This window comes from Vanessa cardui, chromosome 14 (assembly GCF_905220365.1).
Source record: "Vanessa cardui chromosome 14, ilVanCard2.1, whole genome shotgun sequence".
NCBI lineage: Eukaryota > Metazoa > Arthropoda > Insecta > Lepidoptera > Nymphalidae > Vanessa > Vanessa cardui.
The window spans coordinates 12,911,969-12,934,900 of NC_061136.1; the positions used below are offsets into that span (position 1 = coordinate 12,911,969).

Consider the following 22,932-nt stretch of genomic DNA (forward strand, 5'->3'; position numbering starts at 1 on the left):
TGTCAACGATCAGTTCAATCATTTCAATGACAACTAACAAGTACCAACTGTAACTGTCATTGTAGTATTATCAACAACGCGTTGTCTGTTGCAGATATATAATTAAATTATTTTTTATTAAATTATATGCAGAATTGAGGATTTAACTAATATCCACAATTCAAAGAGGAAGGATTTCTTGTTTTAGAAATTTTCAATGGATATATTTTAACTGTACCATTCAACGTTTTTCTATAATGTCGGAACATAATTCGAACTCTAACCAATCTTCGGTCACTAATAATAAAGAGGATAGACCGAAATTAAAAATTTTAGCATTTCACGGATATCGACAAAATGGCACAGTGTTCAGAGCTAAAATAGGATCCTTTAGAAAAGCAGTTTCAAAGTATGCTCAGTTATATTTTATATCTGCTCCTCATAAAGTTTTCAGCGAAGAAGGTGGAGGCGATGAAGGTATCATTATATATGTATAATTAATTTAAAAATATATTTATACCAGACACTGCCTGACTGGTATTATATTTTTTTTATTTCACAGGAAGAATAACTAGACATTTAAATTTTATAACCTACACCATCAAGTACACTATTTATTTCACAATTGAAACTGTACCAAATTAATGCTAACTACTACTGCTAATAATAAATAAAGTGTATATTATTCAAGTCAATTCTTACTTGCATTCTCAAAAACACCACTGGTGTGAAATATTCATTTTATCAAGAAGTATTTTTTAACAGAGTCGGTAACTACAGTTGTACATTCTAATTAGATTTACTTTGTCTCTTTCATTAGATTCACGTTCATGGTGGTTCAATGCAGAAGATAACACATTCAGTGGTAAATGTTTAGGAGGACCAGCTATTGGCTTTAAGGATACCTTGCATCTGATAGAGGAAGTTGTTAAAGAACATGGCCCGTTTGATGGGTTCATGGGTTTCTCGCAGGGTGCTTGTCTTGTTGGACTTCTGGCTGCTATGCAACAAAAAGGATGTTAGTAAATCATGCCAATTAATATATAATCAAAATTAACAGATATATATTATTATTTTAGTGTTACATATACTTTGCATATACTCATAGTTAGAAACTTTTTTTTCTTAAATTGCCTTAGTGAAACTGATAGCTATTAAAAATAACTGACTAAGCATTGTTTAAAAAGTTTTTGTGAATACATAGTTTTAAGGACTCACTTTGATTAATTACTTTGATGCAATAAATACAGCTTGGTTTACACAAACAACTCCGACACTTAAATATTTTATTAGGAAGCCAAAAAACCTTTGCCATGCCCCACACCTATACATTGAAAATTTTAAAACAATTAAACTTTCACTGAAGGTAATTTGTTAATATTTATTTCAGATCTGCCCTACACATTTAAATTTGCAATATTTGCATCTGGATTCCGATCAGGAAGCTTAGTTCACAAGGGATTCTATGATGAAGATATCAATCTACATTCTCTGCATGTTTATGGAGAAAGTGACTCTATTATACCAAAAGGTGATACCAGTACCTGTATTTTAGTAATGAATAAACTGGAAATTTATTTAATGTAAAATTTTTAATATCTGATGTGACATAAACAGGCATTAAAACTTTGTAGTTCAAAGATCTTGCTTGTTGATTGGAGATACATGTTTTTTGCAATTATTTTGATGAGTCTTATACAATGTTATAGAATAATAAAATGAATATTTTTCTTTTCCAGAAATGAGTGAATCACTCATTAATCTTTTTGTAAAATCAGTTGTGATTGAACATGCTGGTGGTCATTATGTAGCTTGTTCTGGATCTATCAAAGATGCCTACCTGGACTTCCTACACGATAGGTACCAAGATATATTTGAAAATCCTGAGAAAAATAATAGAAGAAATTCATAGAGATTTGTTCATGAAAATGTGTAAATATATATTTATTAAAGATTTAAATTTAATAAAAGTTGTGTTTTTACTCTTTCAATAATGTACACAATTAAACCTATTTACAAATATCTAGCCTATTTAGGCAAGTACGGATGGGATTAACGCTATTATTATACCTCCCTAAAATATAGCTTATAGATAAGCTATCAAATTTCATTGCGTGTATAGAATCAACTCAAAGTCAAAAGAATAGTAGTAATACTACGTTATATAGTTATTTCTTCTATTTAATTATTATTTTTTAATATTGTTATTACAATTTTTATTTATTTAAATAGTAAGGCTGAATGTAAGATGCATTTTGCACAAACATGTGTACATTTTTTGACATGACACTTCACATGTAAATTGTAAACAAATAAGTGAGGTTATATCATAAATTCTAATTCTTACTAAAATATTTAACACAAATAATATTATGGAATGATTGTCAACTATTTTATATGAGTGAATACAGATTTTTAAAAATGTGGCGTCGATATTTGATGTGGTTCGCACATGAACACGTAGACTTTCGTTATGCTGTAAGGCCCCACATAATAGTATTTTACTTAAACAACTACAACAGGGATCTAATTAGTTTTAAATTTTAGGAAATGCAAAGCATACTTTCCATGTTAAATATACCGATAAAATTTGTTGAGAAACCATGTGTAAATAAGCCTTATTGGATAGTGGAGTTCCCTACAGAAGATTGTTTAAAAAAAGTCGCTTCCCGTTCAGTTTTACTCAAAAACTGTATAGAACTATGGTCCAGAGCTACAACAGCTGATCGTTTACACAGTAACTTGAAAAATGCTCTTAAAAACTCAACTGGAAAATGGATAATTCCTGAAAATTCAATAGAAAATATAAGTGATACACATGTTTGCCCGAGGGAGCTCCTACATGCGTGTAGTGATGATCAGAAATCTTTCAAAGTTGAAGTAGAAACATTCTGTAAACATTTTACCATGAAAGAAAAGGTTGACAAAATTGAGGTAAAACAAAAACTCCAAATGCTTTTAAGTTTCAATTACACCATGAGATTCTGACCATTTTGATTATTTGTAACAAACACAATATAATAAATTATCACTTGAAAATAATTTAACAGCAATATACATTTAAATGAATACTTATGTATGTCTTAACTACCTGATTTAATTTATTTACTTTTAGAATTTTAGCTACCTACCTTTACATGGTCCGGTAAAGTTAAAGAATCCAGACATAACATTGGCCTACATTGAATTCTATGGTGTTGATCCAAATAATGTTCCTGATCAGCCACATGATCTATTTTTCGGTAAATGGGTATGTTTTCAGTATTGGTAAAATATTATAAGGCTTTTTCTTATTTACTACATTAACAATAAGTATAATATGATTTAGCTTAGAAATAATCTGTGATGAATTACTTAATATTTTGTACAATTATAGGTAGCTGATGGTCAACGAGAGCTCATTCAAACTCACTCACTAAAGAAACGCCAGTTCATCGGTAATACGAGTATGGATGCACAATTGTCACTAATAATGGCAAATCAAGCTCAAGTCAATACTGGACTAATTATATTAGACCCATTTGTAGGATCTGGCTCCCTGTTTATAGCTGCTGCGCATTTTGGAGGTAGTAAATGAAAATTCGAAATTCAAAATATTCTTAATCAATTAGGCCTATGATCATGTTTATTCATGCACTTTTGAAGTGTTTTATTACACTGTTGAATTAAATTTAAACCACTAGTTTGGAAAGTAGATTTTACCATGAAGAAATGACAAGAAATATTAAATTGATTATGATACTTTACTATAAGTTTTAAAGTATACATGAGAATGACATATATATTGTTTGTAGCATATGTTTGGGGATCTGACATCGACTTTATGATGCTGCATGCACGATCCAGGCCTACACGAGTCGGACAAAAGGTAACAATGTATGTATTTATTGGTCTAAGGTTTTAAATCAATGAATACTTTAATGCTAAAATGATTAAGCTATATATATCTTTTAATTGGCAACAAGATGATCTCAGTTCATAATTTTGTTAATCTTTAATCTTTAGGGCACAACAATAAAAGGAACCAATTCCTTTTTAAGTGTAAGGATTGCTATAAAAAAAGAAAAATATATTTATTGTAATAATCTGCTAAAAATATCAACTAAAAAAAAATTAGACAATTGTTTGTGTGGTTTCACAGTGATAAAAAAAATAATAGTTCAAATTGTTTTTGTTAATTAGGTATATTGAGGGTAGTTAATTTAAAAATATTGTTTAAAAGTTTGACATACAATATTACAAAGAATATGTTTTTATCCTAGGTTCGTACAGAAGAAGAAAGTATTAGGAGTAACATGAAGCACTATGGTACCGAATCTAGGTATTTAGATGTTGTTGTGAGTGACTTCTCACTGACTAATTGGAGGGGAGACTTGAAGTTTGATGCTATTATAACCGATCGTGAGTTAATTTATCATCTTTAAAATTAATATAATTACTTGTTTTTTTTTAAGACACATGTCTTAAAAAAAACAAGTAATTATTATTAAGGCAAATAAATTTTTATAAACTAAAAAAAACCGCCTTCAAAAATGAACTAAAAAGAAAAAAATAATCAGTTACATCCATATCCAATTTACGATTTTTTAATCACCTCTCAAAGTCGGTGCCAACATTGCTATATATGCATATAGGTACATAATACATACATACAAAAACTAAATCTATTTATTGTATAGATGACACCATTAGACAAACCTTACTATCGATACAAATTAAATGATTTCAATATAGGAATTTATTTACTTTGTTGGCACCGCCTTCAAAAGGTGATTAAAAAATCGTAAATTGGATATGGATGTAACTGATTATTTTTTTCTTTTTAGTTCATTTTTGAAGGCGGTTTTTTTTAATTTATAAAAATTTATTTACTGCTTTTCAGTGTTGTTTTGTTATTTATAATTACAATTGGTAGTGTTTGTCATTCACTTTAATGCCGTTAATCATTGAGGAGTTCTCCTGGTAGTCCACCATCAGCTAGACTTCATCATAGGCATGTTTACTAACATCAATTGCTTGACGACTATCTTAAAGAAATAGAACTAAGCCCGTAAAATAGTTACTTACTAATAGGTTCTGATTACTAGTTGTGGTCTTCATCATCAGTTCCACTTCATCAAATGTCACTTTTCGTGAGCATATGACCAAGGCACTTTGAATAAAACCAAAATCACTATAGGTGTGCCTATAAAATTTGAGGAGTTCCCTCGATTTCTCCAAGATCCCATCATCAGATCCTGATCTCCTGACAATGGGACCACCTGTAAAACATGCCCTTTCAAACAAAAAAAGAATTGTCAAAATCGGCCCAGCCATCTTCGAGTAATTCGGTAACATACATCAAAAATTAAAAAAAAACAAAAAGGCCCCGACGAATTGAGAACCTCCTCCTTTTTTTGAAGTCGGTTAAAGACATGATACAATTGCGACATAAGAATTGTGCTTATCCAAAGTTAGCTTCATTTATGACCAACCAAATTTCATGAAATTCGGTAAGAAGGAGGGGAAAAGATATACCAAAGTGTATTTTATAATTATAACAAAAGGCAAAAGTGACTTAGTATGTTCTGATTTTATAGGTGGATAGATATTGAGAGAGCTTTACTTTCGAGATTTTGTGTTTATAATTCATCTCGTGCTCGTCGGCGAAGGAAAATATCGCGAGGAAACCTGCATGTGACTAATATCGATGAAATTCTTCCACCTGTAGCAGCAGGAGCAGCATGGTGAAATGTGCTCCAAACCTCTCCTCAAAGGGATAAAAAGCCCTAACCAGAAGTGGGAAATTTACAGGCTGTTAATGTAATGTACTTTCGAAAATACACCGATTTTTAGCATATATGTACTGTTATGTATAAAAACAGTTAAATGGGCAGAGATTCGAGCCATACGTGAACCGTCTTTTCTCCTTCCAGTGTTAAAAAAGGGAGATGGTTTTTATCAACCATTTTTAATCCATCGTTATCTACTAATTAGAAAACACAACAATAATTTTTCGTTCATGTTTCCAGCACCTTACGGCGTTCGAGAGCCCACAGAGAGAATCGGTATAGACAGGGAAAACTATGAGTTATCCGAGGAACATCTTGTAAACCACGTGCCGTCCAAGGTGGATTATGGCCTGCCGCACTTGTACAGCGATTTGCTAAACTTCGCCGCGAAGCATCTCGAGATCGGAAGACGACTGGTGTGCTGGTACCCTTTAGTGAGGTGAGATTATTTATCTTCTAACATATTACTGCAAATGACACTAAAAATGGCTCATGGTCAATAAATAATTCTTCTTTAAATATATTTTATATTTATGGGACTTATGTCAACTTCAATTTTACTTTTAAAGTTCGACTTTAAAGAGCCATTTTATTACGAAATAGATTTCAGATAAATCAAAATTTTGACCGATAATATCTTGTCAATTCACAGTTGTTTACTTCCCTTGTGTTTGGAATAGACTATATGTGTATGGCCAAGTTAATAGTTGTATGAGAGTCGAGTGTTGATGGGATCTTTTATCTGTTATAGTGGATAACATCAAGATACATAAAATACATGTGTAATTTAAGGCCATCCTTGCATGGTATAAAGCAAAGTCCCTTACCGCTGTTTGTCCCTATGTATGCTTAGATCTTTAAATTTACAGAACGGATTTTGATGCGGGTTTTTAATAGATAGATTGATTAAAGAGTAAGGTAAGTAGAGATATGATAATTTTAGAGGTTTCAAAAGTCGGTCAGACGAACTATAGAATGCTTTGTATCAGTATTGCACGTGTACGAAGCCGTGGTCTCTTGTGTAGTATAAAATATAGATAGGTTGAACCTTCAAAACATTAAGTAACCATACTTGACTTTAGGACCTTCATGGTCGAGTGGTGTGTACACCGGTTTTCATGGGTACGCCACTCTGAGGTCCCGGGTTCGATTCCCGGCCGAGTCGATGTAAATTACCAATAGTTTTCTATCTTGTCTTGGGTCTGGGTGTTTGTGGTACCGTCGTTACTTCTGATTTCCATAACACAAGTGCTTCAGCTACTTACATTGGGATCAGAGTAATGTATGTGATGTTGTTTCATATTTATTTATTTACATTTCCAGAGAAGAATACAATGAAGAGCAATTACCATCGCATCCCTGTCTGCAGTTAATTGCTAACTCCGAGCAAGTACTGTCGAAACTAACCGCTCGTCGACTCCTCACGTATGAGAAAGTTAGCGACGAAGTTCCCAATATGCCCGTAGACCCTAATGCTGGAACGCATAGTTTTAGGTAAGTATAGTAAAATGTCTAGTTCATATTACTATGATCATCAAAATTCATCAGCGTGGTGGAATATGTTCCAAACCTTCTCCTCAACGGGAGAGGAGGCCTTTAGCCCAGCTGTGGGAATTTACAGGCTGTTGTTGTTGTTGTTACTTTTAAAAATATAGGTAAGTAAAGCGATTAAAGGTATGCGAAGATACAAATGCATTATATATTATACATATATATTTGTCATTACATACATATATCATGACGACACCACCCACATATTCGACCGTCAAGCAATACTTTATATTTAATTGTATTCTGGTTTGAGTCAGTCAGCCAGTATTACTACAAACCAACAACGAACAACAGCCTTTAAATTCCCACTGCTGGGCTAAAAGCCTACTCTCCCTTAGAGGAGAAGGTTTGGAACATATTCCACCACGCTGTTCCAATGCGGGTTGGTGGAATACACATGTGGCAGAATTTCTATGAAATTTGTCACATGCAGGTTTCCTCACGATGTTTTCCTTCACCGCCGATTATGAGATGAAAATTATAAAGACAAATTAAGCACATGAATCAGCGGTGCTTGCCTGGGTTTGAACCCGCAATCATCGGTTAAGATGCACGCGTTCTAACCACTGGGCCATCTCGAATCGAACTAAAAACCATGACAATTTAATTCTTAATAGGCGTTTGAAGGTGTAAGGAATTATTAAAATTTCTTACTGCGTCAATGTCTATGCTTGGTGGTGACTGTCTACACATAATACAAAAATAAATCAAATAACTAGGATATATCATACTTTGGCCATAAAAAGTTTTTTGTGAAATTCATATAATGTTTTATAATCCCAAAACATTTAGTTTAAGATTAAAGATAATTTGTTTCAGGGAAAAATACTTCTCAATGGGGGAAACAACGAGGAGGGAGAGGAAAGAAAAAAAAGCTGAAGATATGGCGGCGTACGGCCTGAGACAATTTCGATATATTATCAATGATGTTTCATAAATCTTATCAATAAAATAATAATACATATTAAATTTCTTTTTTATAGTCTATAGGCTTCATAACCCGGCTTCGCACGGATAGGAGAATTTACACACATCTTTTTTGGCCGGAGAAATTGTTCCGACAATACAAATTCCTTATTCTTATTTATTAATACAAATTTACAAAATCTTAATGAATTAATACACCTGAACCTATTCTGCTCTCTCATAAATCTGCGTCCATTAGTGAAAACTCGTACAGACGGACGCTTTTTTTTTGTATTGTATATTATGATGTGTATTCATCACGTGAACATTACACTCAACATATCCGTATGAAACTATGACCAATCAATGTGGCATCATCTAGATTATATGTTAATATTTTTATTTCAATTCCAATGATCCTTAAACCTGTCATACTCGGCCAGTGAATATATAAATCAATTCTATGTAAAGAAAGTTTATCTTTACTTACTTACGTGGAATATGTACGTATATATATGGAATGATTAAACAATATCTCTGGTATAATTTACACTACAATTTGTTTTTGATTAATATATATTTATTTATAACATAACACTGTTTCACTAAACTACATCCAAATTTCCGACACCAACTCACATTTAAATCGACTCTTAGAAAAAATTTAAAATTTCGACCAATCCCGTTAATTTTGGATTAAATAGGTAGTATGTCTTTTGTGAACTATTTTTGTTATGAGGTAGATTCGTCTTTTTATTCATTTGTGATCCATTAGGACTCACAATAGGTTAGTTGTAGTTGTTTTGATGACATATAAAGTCCAAAATGTAATTATATATATTTATTCCTAAATTAAATTAAACATTTATTTCATATAATAAATAAATTCTTGAATATTATAGATAATTGAAATCTTCAATTTGCACCAATCAAAAAATTGGGTAATGTTAAATTAAATATACCATAATTTTATATGCCCAAAAAAATCCCTTCATCTGTCATATAAGAACCCATTACATATACTTATGACCTTAATAATAAATAAACATTCTCCATCTCTTTCTGCCATCATTAACATAATATGCGAAAGAAAAAGACAAACCATTAACTATACAAATGCTACAATCATATAAACACTAAATGTAAATACCTTACTTATTTTGTAAATATATATTTTCTAATACATTTTAATCACCCACAGATAGTGATAGCATCATGTTGGTCAAGGCTGGTATAGTGGGCGGTGGCTGTGCTTTGCGCTGTACCTTTGTAGCTTCCGATTGAGCCCACTGGGAGAGCTTGAACACTTCCTTGCGTTTAGCGCTGCCTGATGACTTGTAGTGGCTCAGAAGGGCATTGGTCACCTGAGAATATTAAAGAATTATTGTCAGGTACAAGTCAATACATATTACTTTAAAAAACATGTATTAGAAATGAGATAAGTAAACAATGTATAAATATTTATATGGAAACTGTCATGTATGAATCAATCAATCAATAGATCTCTTCTAACACATTAAGTAAAAGTATTACAAACTGACAAATCGGCCAATGTCATTGTTAGTAATATTAAGAAAGATCACAAAAATACTTTGGCTGAAACCAAAGAAATGGTATAAACGCTATATGTATATAATGATAAGTTTATTTTAGTTTAGACACATTTTTTTACTTATTTTTCAACTATAGTCTATGGTATACAATAAACAATAGATTATAATAGATTTCGTTTACTCACCAAGAATAATCCAAGGAGTGCTCTCATGTTTTCAGGGTTCAGTTTAAGTGCTTGACAGTAATATGACTTGGCCAGTTCCATGTTGTCCACACCACCCTGGATTCAAATGATATACTTTTAATTTATACCTCATTTGAGTAGAACAAACTAATATTATTAATATGTACAGCATGACATAACTTAAATGTAGCATCGGCAAAATTCGTAAAACCAATCACATCTGAATTAAGTATGCTATCCCAAATTATCAATATTCATTTCTTGTGTGAATATGATCTTTACACAAACATAATAACTTGTAATATCATATGAAGTAATATATTCGTCAATTTGATGCATCGCTTTACTTCACATTCACTTCTTTTCTCGGGTTGAACTGACGTGATCTATAGCGACGAATAGCGCGATAGGGAGCTATTTCTATTATTGAATTTGCCAATGCTACATCTAAGTTGTGTCGTACTATACATGACTGTGTGGAAAGTATAGTACAAATTACCCACTCTGGACCTCTGTAGCTATAGTTGATAATTCTAGAAAAATCAGGTAGATAGCCTAATTTGTTCTGTGTGTTTTCAAGTTAACAATGACATAGAAATTAATGATTATACTAGCTCTCTAGTAAGATTTTGGCTATAGTAAATATATGAAGTAATAACGGCAAACATACCATAGTGTAACGTATATCAGCAAGGCGTTGGTGCATCAAGTGGTTATGTGGTTGATGCAGTATCAATTCTTCGGCACAAAAGGCTGCTTTGGAGTACTCTTGAACTTGCAAGTACAACTCTGAGAGCTCTTGCCATGCTTCCATATCTGACATAAACCTTTAACAAAATTTCAATACTAAGTAAATTTACATTAAGCTGAATTTATTGTGGTATTTTATTTGACAGATATTATTTATCATATTAAAAATTGTAAAAAATAACAAAATTAAAGTGATCTTTTTAATAAACAAAGGAATTTGAATTTTATGAGGTGCGACATATGGTTGTTTCAAAATAACCTTTTTCCAGGTTTAGATAAATATTACTAACTTTTTTAAATAATCAACCAGTTCCTTAATAGCCTCTTGGATGAGACCCTGAGCTTTCAATATAGCCACACGTCGTTTGCGAGCCGCTGAATTTGTTTCATCTGCTTTTATAATACTATCTAAAACTTCCATTGCTTCGTCATACCTGAAATACAGTTTAATTAGCAATTTTACTAAAAACAACATATTATTAATTTAGAATTATATCATCTATTTCTACTATCTAAAATTTTGATAGCATTAAATTGTTTGAAAAACATGAATTGAAAGAGACTCACTTCTCTTCAGCTTCCAAGCATGCTGCTTTATATCTTAAAACTCGCAAGCTGCCTGGAAACTCCTCCGAGAGCATCATTATCCATAATTTAGCTATAGTATAGTAGTGGCAGTCCAACGCTGCATAGATGACTTGCTCCATTACTACATATTCTGTGAAAATAACATTATTGTCTACTTACAAAGAATTGCAAAGTAGCAACTTACCAAATATAAATGAATATATTTGGTATTAGGGATTTGCGTCAGTATTTCAACCAACTCATCAGATACTTACAGACCAAACAGCAATACTTAGTAGATGTTTAATATGCTCTGGTTTGATATGTGTGTAAATAGAGGCAAAGGGATTACCTCTCAGCACCTAATGTTGGTGGGGCATAGCCTTATATCACGGCTATTATGTATGGGAAGTGGTGACCACTTACCGTCAAGTGGCACATTTGTATAATATAAGCAAACACATATATTATTACTTACTCTCACTACCCAACTTGTGAAGTGGATCCTCAACAATGACTTCGGAGAAATATAATACATCTTCGCTTCGTCTTTCGTTGTTTTCACGCCACTGTCTAAGCAAATCGAATATTTCTAAAAAAATAAAAAATGACTAAATACACAAAACGAAACAAAATTTTATTTAATATTAAAAATAATAGATTTACATACCAGCATGAGTGAGTTCATCGTAATTAAAGGACATTTTTGTAATTTAAATTAAAACTTCTATAATGATACAATTGAAATTTATTAAGTTAACTATAATTACAGTAACACGAATTTATAGTGATTTTGCTATGGGTATGGTAGGTTTTTGTCATTAATTTGACAAATTATAAAATGACAACGTCTGGTATCCAAAAGCTAAATGAGTTTTGATATAGATTAAATATATCTATCTACTACTTGTTAAATCGCGTGAATATATTTTTTTATTCCAATATAAAATAATGCTCTTCATAATTTACCTTGTAAACTCTCCTATATTTGATTAATCTAAAATTATTGTAATTTAAATTCACCGACACGATTTACAAAATATATGTCGTTTATTTTAAAAGTGCATAAATTAGCCGTACATTTTTTTGTTTATCAAATTTTCGTAATACTCAAAAAAAATAATAATACAATTAATTATGAACTTCACAGTATGGATTTTTTATAATATAGACCATGCTTTATAGTTTATTGACACTTATAAATAGCTTCGTTTCACGCATATGACATTGATCGTTAACATATCAATTGTTCTTCAAGTAGGTTCGAATGTTCTACTCGTTAGTGAAACTAAATTAAATAAAAAGATAATCTGTAGGTTTTAGGTTTACGTAGACCGGAATGTACAAGTTTGTGTGTGAGCCATGAGCATTCTGTGGTGATGTGATGTGAACCTGTGATCGAGACGTCTGCAATATCACAATATGTCTGACTATTTGGAAATATTTTTAGAATTAGCGTAGTCGTAACTAATAAAATAATCAATTTGAGAGACGTCCATGCTATGGACGATATATGACATACTTTATAAAAAGGTAAGGTCGGTTATTATGTTAACATTACAAATATATTCAATTCTTTATTCTCGCATTCGACTTTTTTATGTATCAATGGCCTTTATCTCGGATTTTTGTTTTCTTTTGTTCCGTGTCTGTGCGTTGAACGAGTTTTTGATATTTGGTTATGCGAATTGATTAATTTTACATTGACGTAGCTTTATTTTTCCCTACAGATCGATAAGGAGACGAGTTATAGTGAAGATATGTGTTGTGGGCCATTTGCCTTACGTGTGTATAGTAGATATGCGCGTGACGGGACTGAAGGGCGCCGTGCAGAGTGGTGCTTCGGTCTGAGTGCGCATTGGACGATATAACGTTTCACGCCTCGCCAGGGTCAACCTGCGCGACGCGTTTTTTTGTATATATTTTTATTATATAGAAAATAAACATGGATCAAAGAGTGCAATGCCCTGTGTGTACACTGTACCTACACAGTGGAATGACCTTAGAGTCACATTTGGACACACATCCAAAAGATCAAGTAATTAAAGCATTGTGTACTTTATCAGCTAAAAGTACTAATTTTGGAAGCAGGACACCTACTCCATTAAACTCAGAGAGGTCATTTAGAAGCAGGTCACGGACACCAGCAACTGACGATAGTGGACGATGGGCCAATTCTCATCGAAATAGTGACAATGAGAGGTACTGGAGAAGGACTCCGAGTAGAACTAAGTCAACTCCACTCTCGACAATCTCAAGAAATCCCACACCAGATCTCAGGATTGGGAATATTTCATTTGACAACCATATATCTAACAATGTCTCAAGTCAGTGCTCTGACTCTTATACAGTGAAATCAGATAAAACGCAGCAAACTTTTACTTCAAATTGTCAGTCCTTAGTATCAGATTTTGATCAACAGTATCCTTACTATCCAGAACAACAGGAAGACCCGGAAATTAAATTTTCTCGTAGCTCAGAGTATAATGCACAGTTAGATAATTCAAATGTGTTTGCATACAATATGCCAGTAATGGGATCAGGTGTCAAGCTGCCTACTACTATGATGCCAACAGTACCTAGAAGGGGGAATGACTATGTTAAAATCTTACCTAAACAAGGGAACCTGCTTGTTAAAACGAATGTGGCTGGAATGCAATACATACCTTCAGGGGTTAAACCAATGCATGTGATGATGCCAGCTGCGACCCCATTTGTTCAGAAGAATCTACAAAATAACATGATTATGACAGGAAATTTACCCGCTAGCCAATTACTAGATCCAAAATTAATGGCACCACCGTTAAACAACCAATTTAATCAAATGAATCATCCGGGAGCTTTTACCCCAGGCACAACAGTAGTCACTCAAAACTCACAAATAATTTATAGGGAGATGGTTCATAATATAGATGGTAAACCATTCATCTCAAGTATGCCAGCAGTACTTGGTGGTCCCGAGAATGTTACAAATGTTGCTCAGAGCAGCTCAATGTACCAAAATGTTATGGTTGTTGATCAGTTTGGCAATACTTCCTGTATGTATACAACACCACAACATATATTATCAAAGCCATGTGCTCCTATGTTCAACGAAAATGTACCATTCATGCAAAATGTGCCAGAAAAAACTGGGTCAAATGTTGTAACTGACGGTAATAAAACTCTAATTATCGAAGTAAGCCCAATGTTATCGGGTGAACCAATAAATGATACAAGTCAGAACCCACTTCCTCAACAGAGTGATAATCAAGTAAATAAAATTATTGAGCAAGAAAAGTCAGAATCATCTATCGAATCCCCTGGGCCCAGTAAAGGTCTGAAAATTCTTAGCAATATTAAGGTAGAGGTTCCTGTACAGCATCACAAAAATATGCTAAATACTGTCATGGACTTGACAGGTTCAACTGACTCTGACTATCTGGAACGTTCTATTACTCCAGAGAAAATTCTGCCAGATTTAGACGATAATAATCCTAGATTATCTGATAAATGTACTCAACCATCAAGTGCTGGTGAAAGTTTAATTTCAAGTGCATTTTCTGTGTTAAAACATTCAAACAATGCACATAAAGAAAGTACTTTAAAATCAACAGTTGTAGAGAATAAGCTTGATACAGAGTTTTCTGACAGTTGTCCAGTTCCTGACCTTATTTGTAATGAAAAACCGTCTATATCTCCTTGTAGTGAATTGTCTGACCATGGGGATAATTCCAACGATAGACTTATTATACTATCCCCTAAACCGGAAACTAGTAAAAAGTACCAAAGCTTGGCAAAGAATATTAGTATTGAAAAGAAATTACCAGCTAAATCACCGAAACATAACCCTCTAAAACTGAATAATATTTTCGTGAAAAAGCAAAAAAAACATTTACAAATAAAGAATTCAAAAGTATCTTCGCAAATCAATATTAAACCAAGTGATCGGGAACCACGAGCCTCCTCATCTACGTGTAAACCATTAGAAAACTTTGCAGTGGCTAAAACGCACCAACCTGAAAAATGTGATAACAAGGGTAAATTGCAAACTGTCTCCATAGAAAAAATTGAAAATAGTAATGATGATCGCAGTGAGTTTGATGCCAACACCGAGGTGCAGTCGATGGACATCGAGCCAGTCACGCCATCAAATGTAAACCCTTCACAATATACTACAACAGTTGTCAAGGAAGAATTAAATTCGAACGAATTTAGCAACGGAGGTGATAGGTCCACAGACCTTGCACCAATGGAAACACTCAGGCCAATCAATGTGGTCAATTATGGCAATATGGCGGGCGAATTTGATGACGATTCCAACCACAGAGAGCTACTAGATTTAGAAGCTGCATCGAAAAATAAGCAATTCGTATCTATGATGAATGAAAACTACTTTGGGGATAATATTTACGCGGACTACTTTACCCCGGATCGCGTTGAAGCTTTCGATGCGGAAAAGGAATCGAATTACGCCAAGGACAACGCAAAAGAGGGAATGTACATTTGGGGTGAATCCTCGCAGAAGGAAAGTGAGTTTGTTTTACCAAATTTCATACACGAGAGTTACAAAATAGCTGAAAGCAATGGGATGGAGTACTCAGATATGGGAGCTTCGGGGGAGCATATGGACGGTGACAGGTGCGAAGGGGACAGCAAAGCCGACGTGCTGAGTGAGAGCAGGAGCGACGGCGAACCGACTTTGAATATCTGCGCCGACGAGAGGATGCCGCCTCGTGGGGAACTCAGCGGGCAAGAGAGCAACGGAGACATGGAGTCACCTTGGAGCGGGGTAAATTGTTTTCTATTATTATTATTAATTATGTGGCATTTTCAATGAAATTACTCATAATTTATATGCAGTTGTAAGAGGTTAATAATAATTATACAATTAGCTACGAAATCGCGGTTTGTGTGTCAAGGTCTTGTTCTCGATTGTGTAAATAAGTGAATTCCACTTCATACAAAGATAGTCAATTTGCTGAGGTAGAAAAAATATTAAGTATCACTTTTGTGTTTTTTAACAGTTCTTTTTTTACTTTTTTTTTATATTAAAAAAGTAATAACGTTTCAAATTAAGAACATAAATAGGACATGTCGAACAGAACTTAAAATTGTATTGTTACTATTGTTGTAGTTCATTACAACAATAGGTACAATAAAAATCTATAGTATTTGTCTGAAGAAAAATTTGTTTTTGTAAAATTGCCATGTTAATTTCCCAATTTATTTTAGATGTATTCGGGTGTACCTCCGGCGGAGCCCTACGATCTGATGGCGCGAGAGAGTTGGGTTTCAGATGGTTCCGACATAGATGCTAACGAAAAAACAGAAAACGTTATGTATGTTATCGACACATTTCATATTAAATATTTTTTTTTTTATAAATTCTTAAATTTTAATACAATACAAATAATTAATTTACTTTTGCACAATTGTATTTGTACCATATGTAAAAGGTCATCAATATGGTTTTAAAGTATTTTTTAAACTGACTAATTGTTTAATAAAAAATATTAATAACATTGTTATCTTTCCATATTCCAGTGAAGAGGAACTGCACTTTCCAAAGGCTAGAACGTACAACTGCGCCCAGTGCGGCGTGAAGTTCCCGTCGCTGAAGGAGCTGCGCGCGCACAAGGCGCTCGTGCACGCGCTGCCCACGTGCTCCAGCGTCAAGACCTCCTACAGCCGCCTCATGACCGCGCGCGCCATCAAGAAGGAGGAGAAACCTGACGAGCACGTGCTGGCAGGTACCGTCACAGCCTTGCATAAAGTAAAGTAAAAGTAAAGTAACAGCCTGTACATTTCCCACTGCTGAGATAAGGCCTCCTCTTCCATTAAGGAGAGGGTTTGGAACATATACCACCACGCTGTTCCAATGCGGGTTGGTGGAATACATATGTGGCAGAATTTCTATGAAAATTTGTCACATGCAGGTTTCCTCACGATGTTTTCCTTCACCGCTGTGTACGAGATGAATTATAAAGACAATTTAAGCACGTGAATCAGCGGTGCTTGCCTGGGTTTGAACCCGCAATCATCGGTTAAGATGCACGCGTTCTAACCACTGGGCCATCTCGACACCCTTGCATATGAGACATCATGTCAATTATTTTCATAATACCGATATCGGTATGCAGTTTTAAATTATTTTTTTTATGTTTTTTTTTTTTTTTTTAATGAAACAGCTGAGAGTTAAATAGGCAGATGTTGTAAGATGTCGGTTGTGCTAAAAACTTTTTTGTTAAATAATGCAAGAAGATTGCATAAATTAAGTCTTATCTCTTCAGAACTCGTTTTTAACTCGTATTTAGTTATACCTTTTTTTATGGAATACTCATGAGAAACAAAATCAAAAGTTTTATTATTATTATTATTAATTTTTTTTTTATTTGTTCGATAAATAAACTAATGTTAATTATAATGTATTTCAGGCAATCTACTGTCATTGGATACAAAGGAGACGATGGCTTCGACGATGCTACAAGTTTACAACGCGATGAGCGAAGCGAAACCGCAAATCGAAGGTTTCATAAAGCAGGAAACGAAGAAGAGACGAAAGGATTACGTGTGTCCGACGTGCAAGGTCGACCAGGTCACCGACGCGGCCTTCCACGCCCACCTCAAGATACACCCGCTGGAGTGTCTCACGTGCGGGAAGTGCTTCTTCAAGCGTGCGAACCTCGCACTGCACGTGAAAACGCACTTGGGGATAAAGAACTATAAGTGAGTTGCGCATGTACGTCGATTTCAAGGCTCTTTCGTGTATGTTTAGATGTCATCGTCCGTGCATTGACCGTTTCATTGCCCTAGGTCATTAATCGAGGAAAATAAACAATATTGTACGTTCGATGCTAAGACTTCGCAATGTCATATTCATTATTCGAAGCGATTCTCTTTTGTTTTGTAATTGTTCGCGGTTAATTCGAATTTTGCGGTGGTATCTTTTAAGCGTTGGAAATGTTAAACGTTAATACTGGTCATATTTAAATTTTATTTTATATAACGTGCGGTGCAAATGTTATTTTTGTTCTCTGCAACGAAAAAGGAATATAGAGAATTCGAAAAACGACTACTCTGCTTTTGTCTATAAATTTAACTATTAATTGTAAATATTTCAAAGCTTTTTTTAAATATTTTATAACGTTAAATAATAAGAATTTATAATAAATAACTTGATAAAATGATTCTGACAAAAGTTACATAATTGAAAAAATCTTACATTCAGTAATATTATGTTTTTGCATGATCTATTACACTAATTTACTGTATATATATAATGTTAGTGTACATTATTGGGTGGTTATAGCGTAAGGATGTTATTATCTACATAATATAAATTAAAGTAGCTTCCCAACCCTTTTCGTCTGTATGTTCAGATCATTTAAACTATGAACGGATTTTAATTTCCTCAAAAACCTTAGTGATTCAATATGAAAGTGTAATGTATAATACAATAATATTATAGAGGATAATAATCGGGAATTAAATGTTAACTAGACGAAAACAACAAGTTTATTTTTTAATCTTAAAGTTTTACATAAATACTTATTTTAGCAGTTTGAAGACGTGTAGCAAGCATAATATAATACAGATTAAATTTATCTATGAATGAACACTTATTCACAAACATTTTTGTTGTATTGCAGATGTGAGATTTGCGAGAAGCGTTTCATAACACGTCAGAAGCTGTCGGAGCACCACAACGTGCACACCGGCCGGACGCCCGTCAAGTGCACCGTCTGCGACGACACCTTCCGCCGGTACTCCAACATGGTGCAGCACAGGTAACGACTAATTAATGCTTCTAAATAAGAATTATAGACAAAACAATGCTCATGAGTCGAGATGGCCCAGTGGTTTTTAAGCGATGATTGCGGGTTCAAACCCAGGCAAGCACCGCTGTTTCATGTGCTTAATTTGTCTTTATAATTGATCTCGTGTTTAGCGGTGAAGGAAAACATCGTGAGGAAACCAGCATGTGATAAATTGCATAGAAATTTTGCCACATGTGTATTCCACCAACTCGCATTGGAAAAGCGTGGTGGAATATGTTCCAAAACCTTCTCCTCAAAGGGAGAGGAGGCCTTTAGCCCAGCAGTGGGAATTTACAGGCTGTTGTTGATGCTCTCTCATGAGACATTATCAAGGTCACAATACAAACTTGTGCTTTATAGTTTGTAATTCCAAATTACATTAAGTCACTTCCAAGTTAATATAATGACACTATTTCAGCTTACATTAATGGCTATCAATATTATAAATAAAAAAAACTAAAAATAAATAGCCATGTTTAGGAATCTTGTAGTTATCTTTGAACAATATTTATATTCATAAACAAAAGAGTGCTTGCCACTCAGCACACCACAGATTTGAATGGTCTGTAAAATTCTTGTTAATAGTTTATGAATGGAAACATTGCACTAAACAGTTTACTTGAACTTTTAATCTTATTGCGCCCAAAGAAGTATTTTTTACATATATCAGTCGCCAACTAATAATACACGAATGAAGCTTATATGTATTTTTAATAAATAGTATATGCGAATACTTTTCTTAGTCAATACAAACCAGAAAATGGTTTAATGGCTTGTAAAATATATTAATGTGTATGTTTTATTATAAAAAGAAATAAATAAATAAATAAAAATGTATATTAAAAATATAGTGTTGTAGGAGTGAAAAATATTAAATTGAGGGTAATTGTTGATTATAATGGATATACTTATACATTATTATTACGATTTATTTATTAGGGTTATCCAAGAAATGTAATATATATATACATTTATAATATATTTTTTTTTTATAAAATAATCCACATTGTAGGAGAAATTAGAAATATTAGTAAAAGCGTAGATAGATTTAAGTTATAGTTGATTGATGTAAATATAATCATGAACTTGTTATCCCCAGGGACCGGCACCATTTCAAGAAGAAGACAAAGATACGCGACTTCGTGTGTCACTGCGGCGCCGTGTTCCACTCGCGCGCCAAGCTGCTGTGGCACAAGGAGACGCACGACGAGAAACCCAAGGCGTGCCTGTACTGCAGCGACAAGTTCGTGCACGCAGCGTCGCTCACGCGCCACGTGCGACGCACGCACAACGAGTACTTCCTCGCCGACAGGGCCACGGAGAAGGGCCGCATGGAGAACGTGCCTTGTCCGGTCTGCAAACAGGTCCGTGAACCGAACGGATCCTAACTGAGTGACGTCACATTCATTTGACGTTTCTTTCGTTAAGTTATTTTTATTATATTATTATTATCTTCGTTTTCAGATGTACCTTAGATCAAATTTACGTGCTCACTTGCTGACTCACAGCGGGAAGAAACCGTACCACTGTATCATCTGCAACAAAGCATTCACAACCAAGTGGAACTTGAAACTTCACCGTTGGACGCACCTGAGTCGGTCGGCTAAGCCCTTCAAATGCACACTGTGTAAGGGTGCATTCATCAGGCAGTCCGATTACGTGTCACACATGAACGCGCACAAGTCTGTTCGTCCATACACCTGCAACTACTGCGGCTGCCAGTTCATTAGGAAGTACAACTGCCAACGACATGTTCGAGAACACGAAATGGCTAAGAAGTATGTGTGTAAAGTGCCCGAGTGTGGTAAATCGTTCCATAGGAGTTATTATTTATCTGAACATATGAAAGTGCATAGTGGGGCGAGGCCTTTCGCATGTAATATTTGTGGGAAAACGTCGAGTAATAAGTCCAATCATAATAAACATGTGAAGATACACCACGCGAGGGAGCCAGTTGCGACTGAGGCGTAAGTATGGAATGTATACACACGCTGGCTAGGCGACTCTTGAGAGATTTTTTTAATGGTACTCAAATTTTTGTAATATAGAATTTTCTGTCCAGCAAATGGGTCCATTTGCTCTAAATTTCTGCTACTCATTGGTTTGTGTGCAATGAATATTCACTATTATTATATATTATAAACTCATGTCTAAACAATATATAAAAACAGCATCATTAACAAAGGTTTTGATACAGAGTCGCCACATTGTAAATATTTAGTTAAATTTAAATATATTGTGTAAATACAGGACCAAGTTTGTGTAAATTGATGGGGAGAATATAGAGAGCATTTTACAGTTAAAATCAATACTTAGATAAGTATTGTTGTGTGACGGACTTTATTGTGTTACTTTGCACTTTGATTTTTATTTTTAAAACTATTTATATAACTTGTGTTGAATTTCTTTTCACAAATCGGCACAATGTTACTCTGGATACCTGTTACACTATTTACTGTAGAAAAAATACAACATAAAAAAGCGATTGTCCTAATATTTAACTAATACCATACATGTTTTAATAAGATATGGTTTCAAGTAGTGAAAAAGTTCCTAATATTTGAGATAATAACGGGTTAGTTACTTGATGTTTTTGTCTCTGAGAAAAAGATTTATAAAATAAGAGGATATAAAGGAAGCTGAGATTTAGCTTTCAACATTAAAATCTAAATAGGTTGTGAACTAATACTAATGAATTTTGTAAATAGATGTAGAAAAAAAAATTAATATAATAAGGTCAGTCACACTACGATATTCTTAATAAGTATTTTAGTCAATTTACTGAAAAGGGCATTTTGGTAAAGGTACCCCGCTTAATAATTTAATTTCGTATATAATAGAACAATAATCTGCGATTATACGACGGTAGTTTTAAGTGGCGAGTAATGTTATTTGAAGGAAATTCTGTGAGAAAATTTTAATAAACTAGATACATATCAATGTTTAAAATTATTATTCACGCGATGGTTTGCCCTGCGAAAGGTATCCAAAATAAGTATAAGGTTAATTGACTTTAAAGAGACTCGTTATTCATTATAAGTAACATCAAAGGCAACATAGTATAATATAATGTGTATTAAATTAATGTTATATCATTTCTCTACAGGATTTTTTTCTGTGTACATACTCGAATTAACAGATAAATTGCTCAAAGACAATTCTAATTAATCATAGACCATGTCTATGGATCACACTATCGACAGTCACATTAAAACTTCTTTTCTATTTTAGTATTTGTATTAATAATCTAGTTATAGTTTTATTTATTTTTTACTTTAACAGTTCAACTTTATTTTTTTTATTAGGTAATTGATGAATTTAATAACATAAAATGCATGTCTTCCACATTGCATAAGTTGAAATTTTTATTAAAATATTATACTTTTTTCAACTATTTTTCTGACCATGTACATAGCATACATGCAACAGTAACAGCGCAAATTATCAATTAAATTTGACATAAAAGATATGGTTTACAATTTTACAAAGTTACAAAAACCTAATTAGTTTAATTATAAAAATTTTGTGACGGGAAAAAAATATCTATACATCGTTGGTACAAAGTCTTATATATTAAAACTGATTTTGTGAAATGTATTTTTTTTTTCCTTAATGAATTATTGAATGATTAAGATGTGCCTGCGCTAAGCGAAGTTTGGAATAAGATTTGGAACAATAAAAATGTAACTTAAATAGTCATTCTAAAATATATGTATTAGTTTTGATAACCTATGTGCTATGTATTCTACGAACGTTCAAAATAATTCAAATCAATGTTGTGTGCAGTAAAATACACATAATCTTGGATATCCCACCGGTAATACATCACTCAGCGCAGACATCTTAAAATTTATATAACTCTTTATTTTAT

General features: G+C 33.4%; 4 protein-coding genes across 4 annotated transcripts; 3 read left to right on the forward strand and 1 right to left on the reverse strand.

The window, feature by feature from the left end:
* Nucleotides 1-36: 36 nt before the first annotated feature.
* LOC124535146 (esterase CG5412) lies at nucleotides 37-1,949 on the forward strand. Its single transcript, XM_047111239.1, has 4 exons — nucleotides 37-456; nucleotides 800-997; nucleotides 1,370-1,510; nucleotides 1,719-1,949. The coding sequence occupies exons 1-4, from the start codon at nucleotides 237-239 to the stop codon at nucleotides 1,889-1,891; spliced, it is 732 nt and encodes a 243-aa protein (XP_046967195.1). The 5' UTR covers nucleotides 37-236; the 3' UTR covers nucleotides 1,892-1,949.
* A 312-nt stretch (nucleotides 1,950-2,261) lies between these two features.
* On the forward strand, nucleotides 2,262-8,269 carry LOC124535320 (tRNA (guanine(10)-N2)-methyltransferase homolog). The gene is made up of 9 exons (XM_047111506.1): nucleotides 2,262-2,457; nucleotides 2,527-2,913; nucleotides 3,095-3,229; nucleotides 3,356-3,545; nucleotides 3,774-3,847; nucleotides 4,242-4,380; nucleotides 5,991-6,189; nucleotides 7,074-7,244; nucleotides 8,121-8,269. The coding sequence occupies exons 1-9, from the start codon at nucleotides 2,377-2,379 to the stop codon at nucleotides 8,236-8,238; spliced, it is 1,494 nt and encodes a 497-aa protein (XP_046967462.1). The 5' UTR covers nucleotides 2,262-2,376; the 3' UTR covers nucleotides 8,239-8,269.
* A 764-nt stretch (nucleotides 8,270-9,033) lies between these two features.
* LOC124535119 (ER membrane protein complex subunit 2-A-like) lies at nucleotides 9,034-12,074 on the reverse strand. Its single transcript, XM_047111194.1, has 7 exons — nucleotides 11,933-12,074; nucleotides 11,741-11,854; nucleotides 11,263-11,413; nucleotides 10,986-11,129; nucleotides 10,616-10,772; nucleotides 9,946-10,041; nucleotides 9,034-9,571 (listed from the first exon to the last, which is right to left on the reverse strand). Exons 1-7 carry the CDS (start codon nucleotides 11,964-11,966, stop codon nucleotides 9,395-9,397), a joined length of 873 nt encoding a protein of 290 aa, XP_046967150.1. The 5' UTR covers nucleotides 11,967-12,074; the 3' UTR covers nucleotides 9,034-9,394.
* A 451-nt stretch (nucleotides 12,075-12,525) lies between these two features.
* Nucleotides 12,526-22,725, forward strand: LOC124535079. The gene is made up of 8 exons (XM_047111127.1): nucleotides 12,526-12,795; nucleotides 12,993-16,033; nucleotides 16,477-16,583; nucleotides 16,789-16,994; nucleotides 17,679-17,970; nucleotides 18,894-19,031; nucleotides 20,161-20,425; nucleotides 20,526-22,725. Exons 2-8 carry the CDS (start codon nucleotides 13,208-13,210, stop codon nucleotides 21,030-21,032), a joined length of 4,341 nt encoding a protein of 1,446 aa, XP_046967083.1. The 5' UTR covers nucleotides 12,526-12,795; nucleotides 12,993-13,207; the 3' UTR covers nucleotides 21,033-22,725.
* Nucleotides 22,726-22,932: the final 207 nt, after the last annotated feature.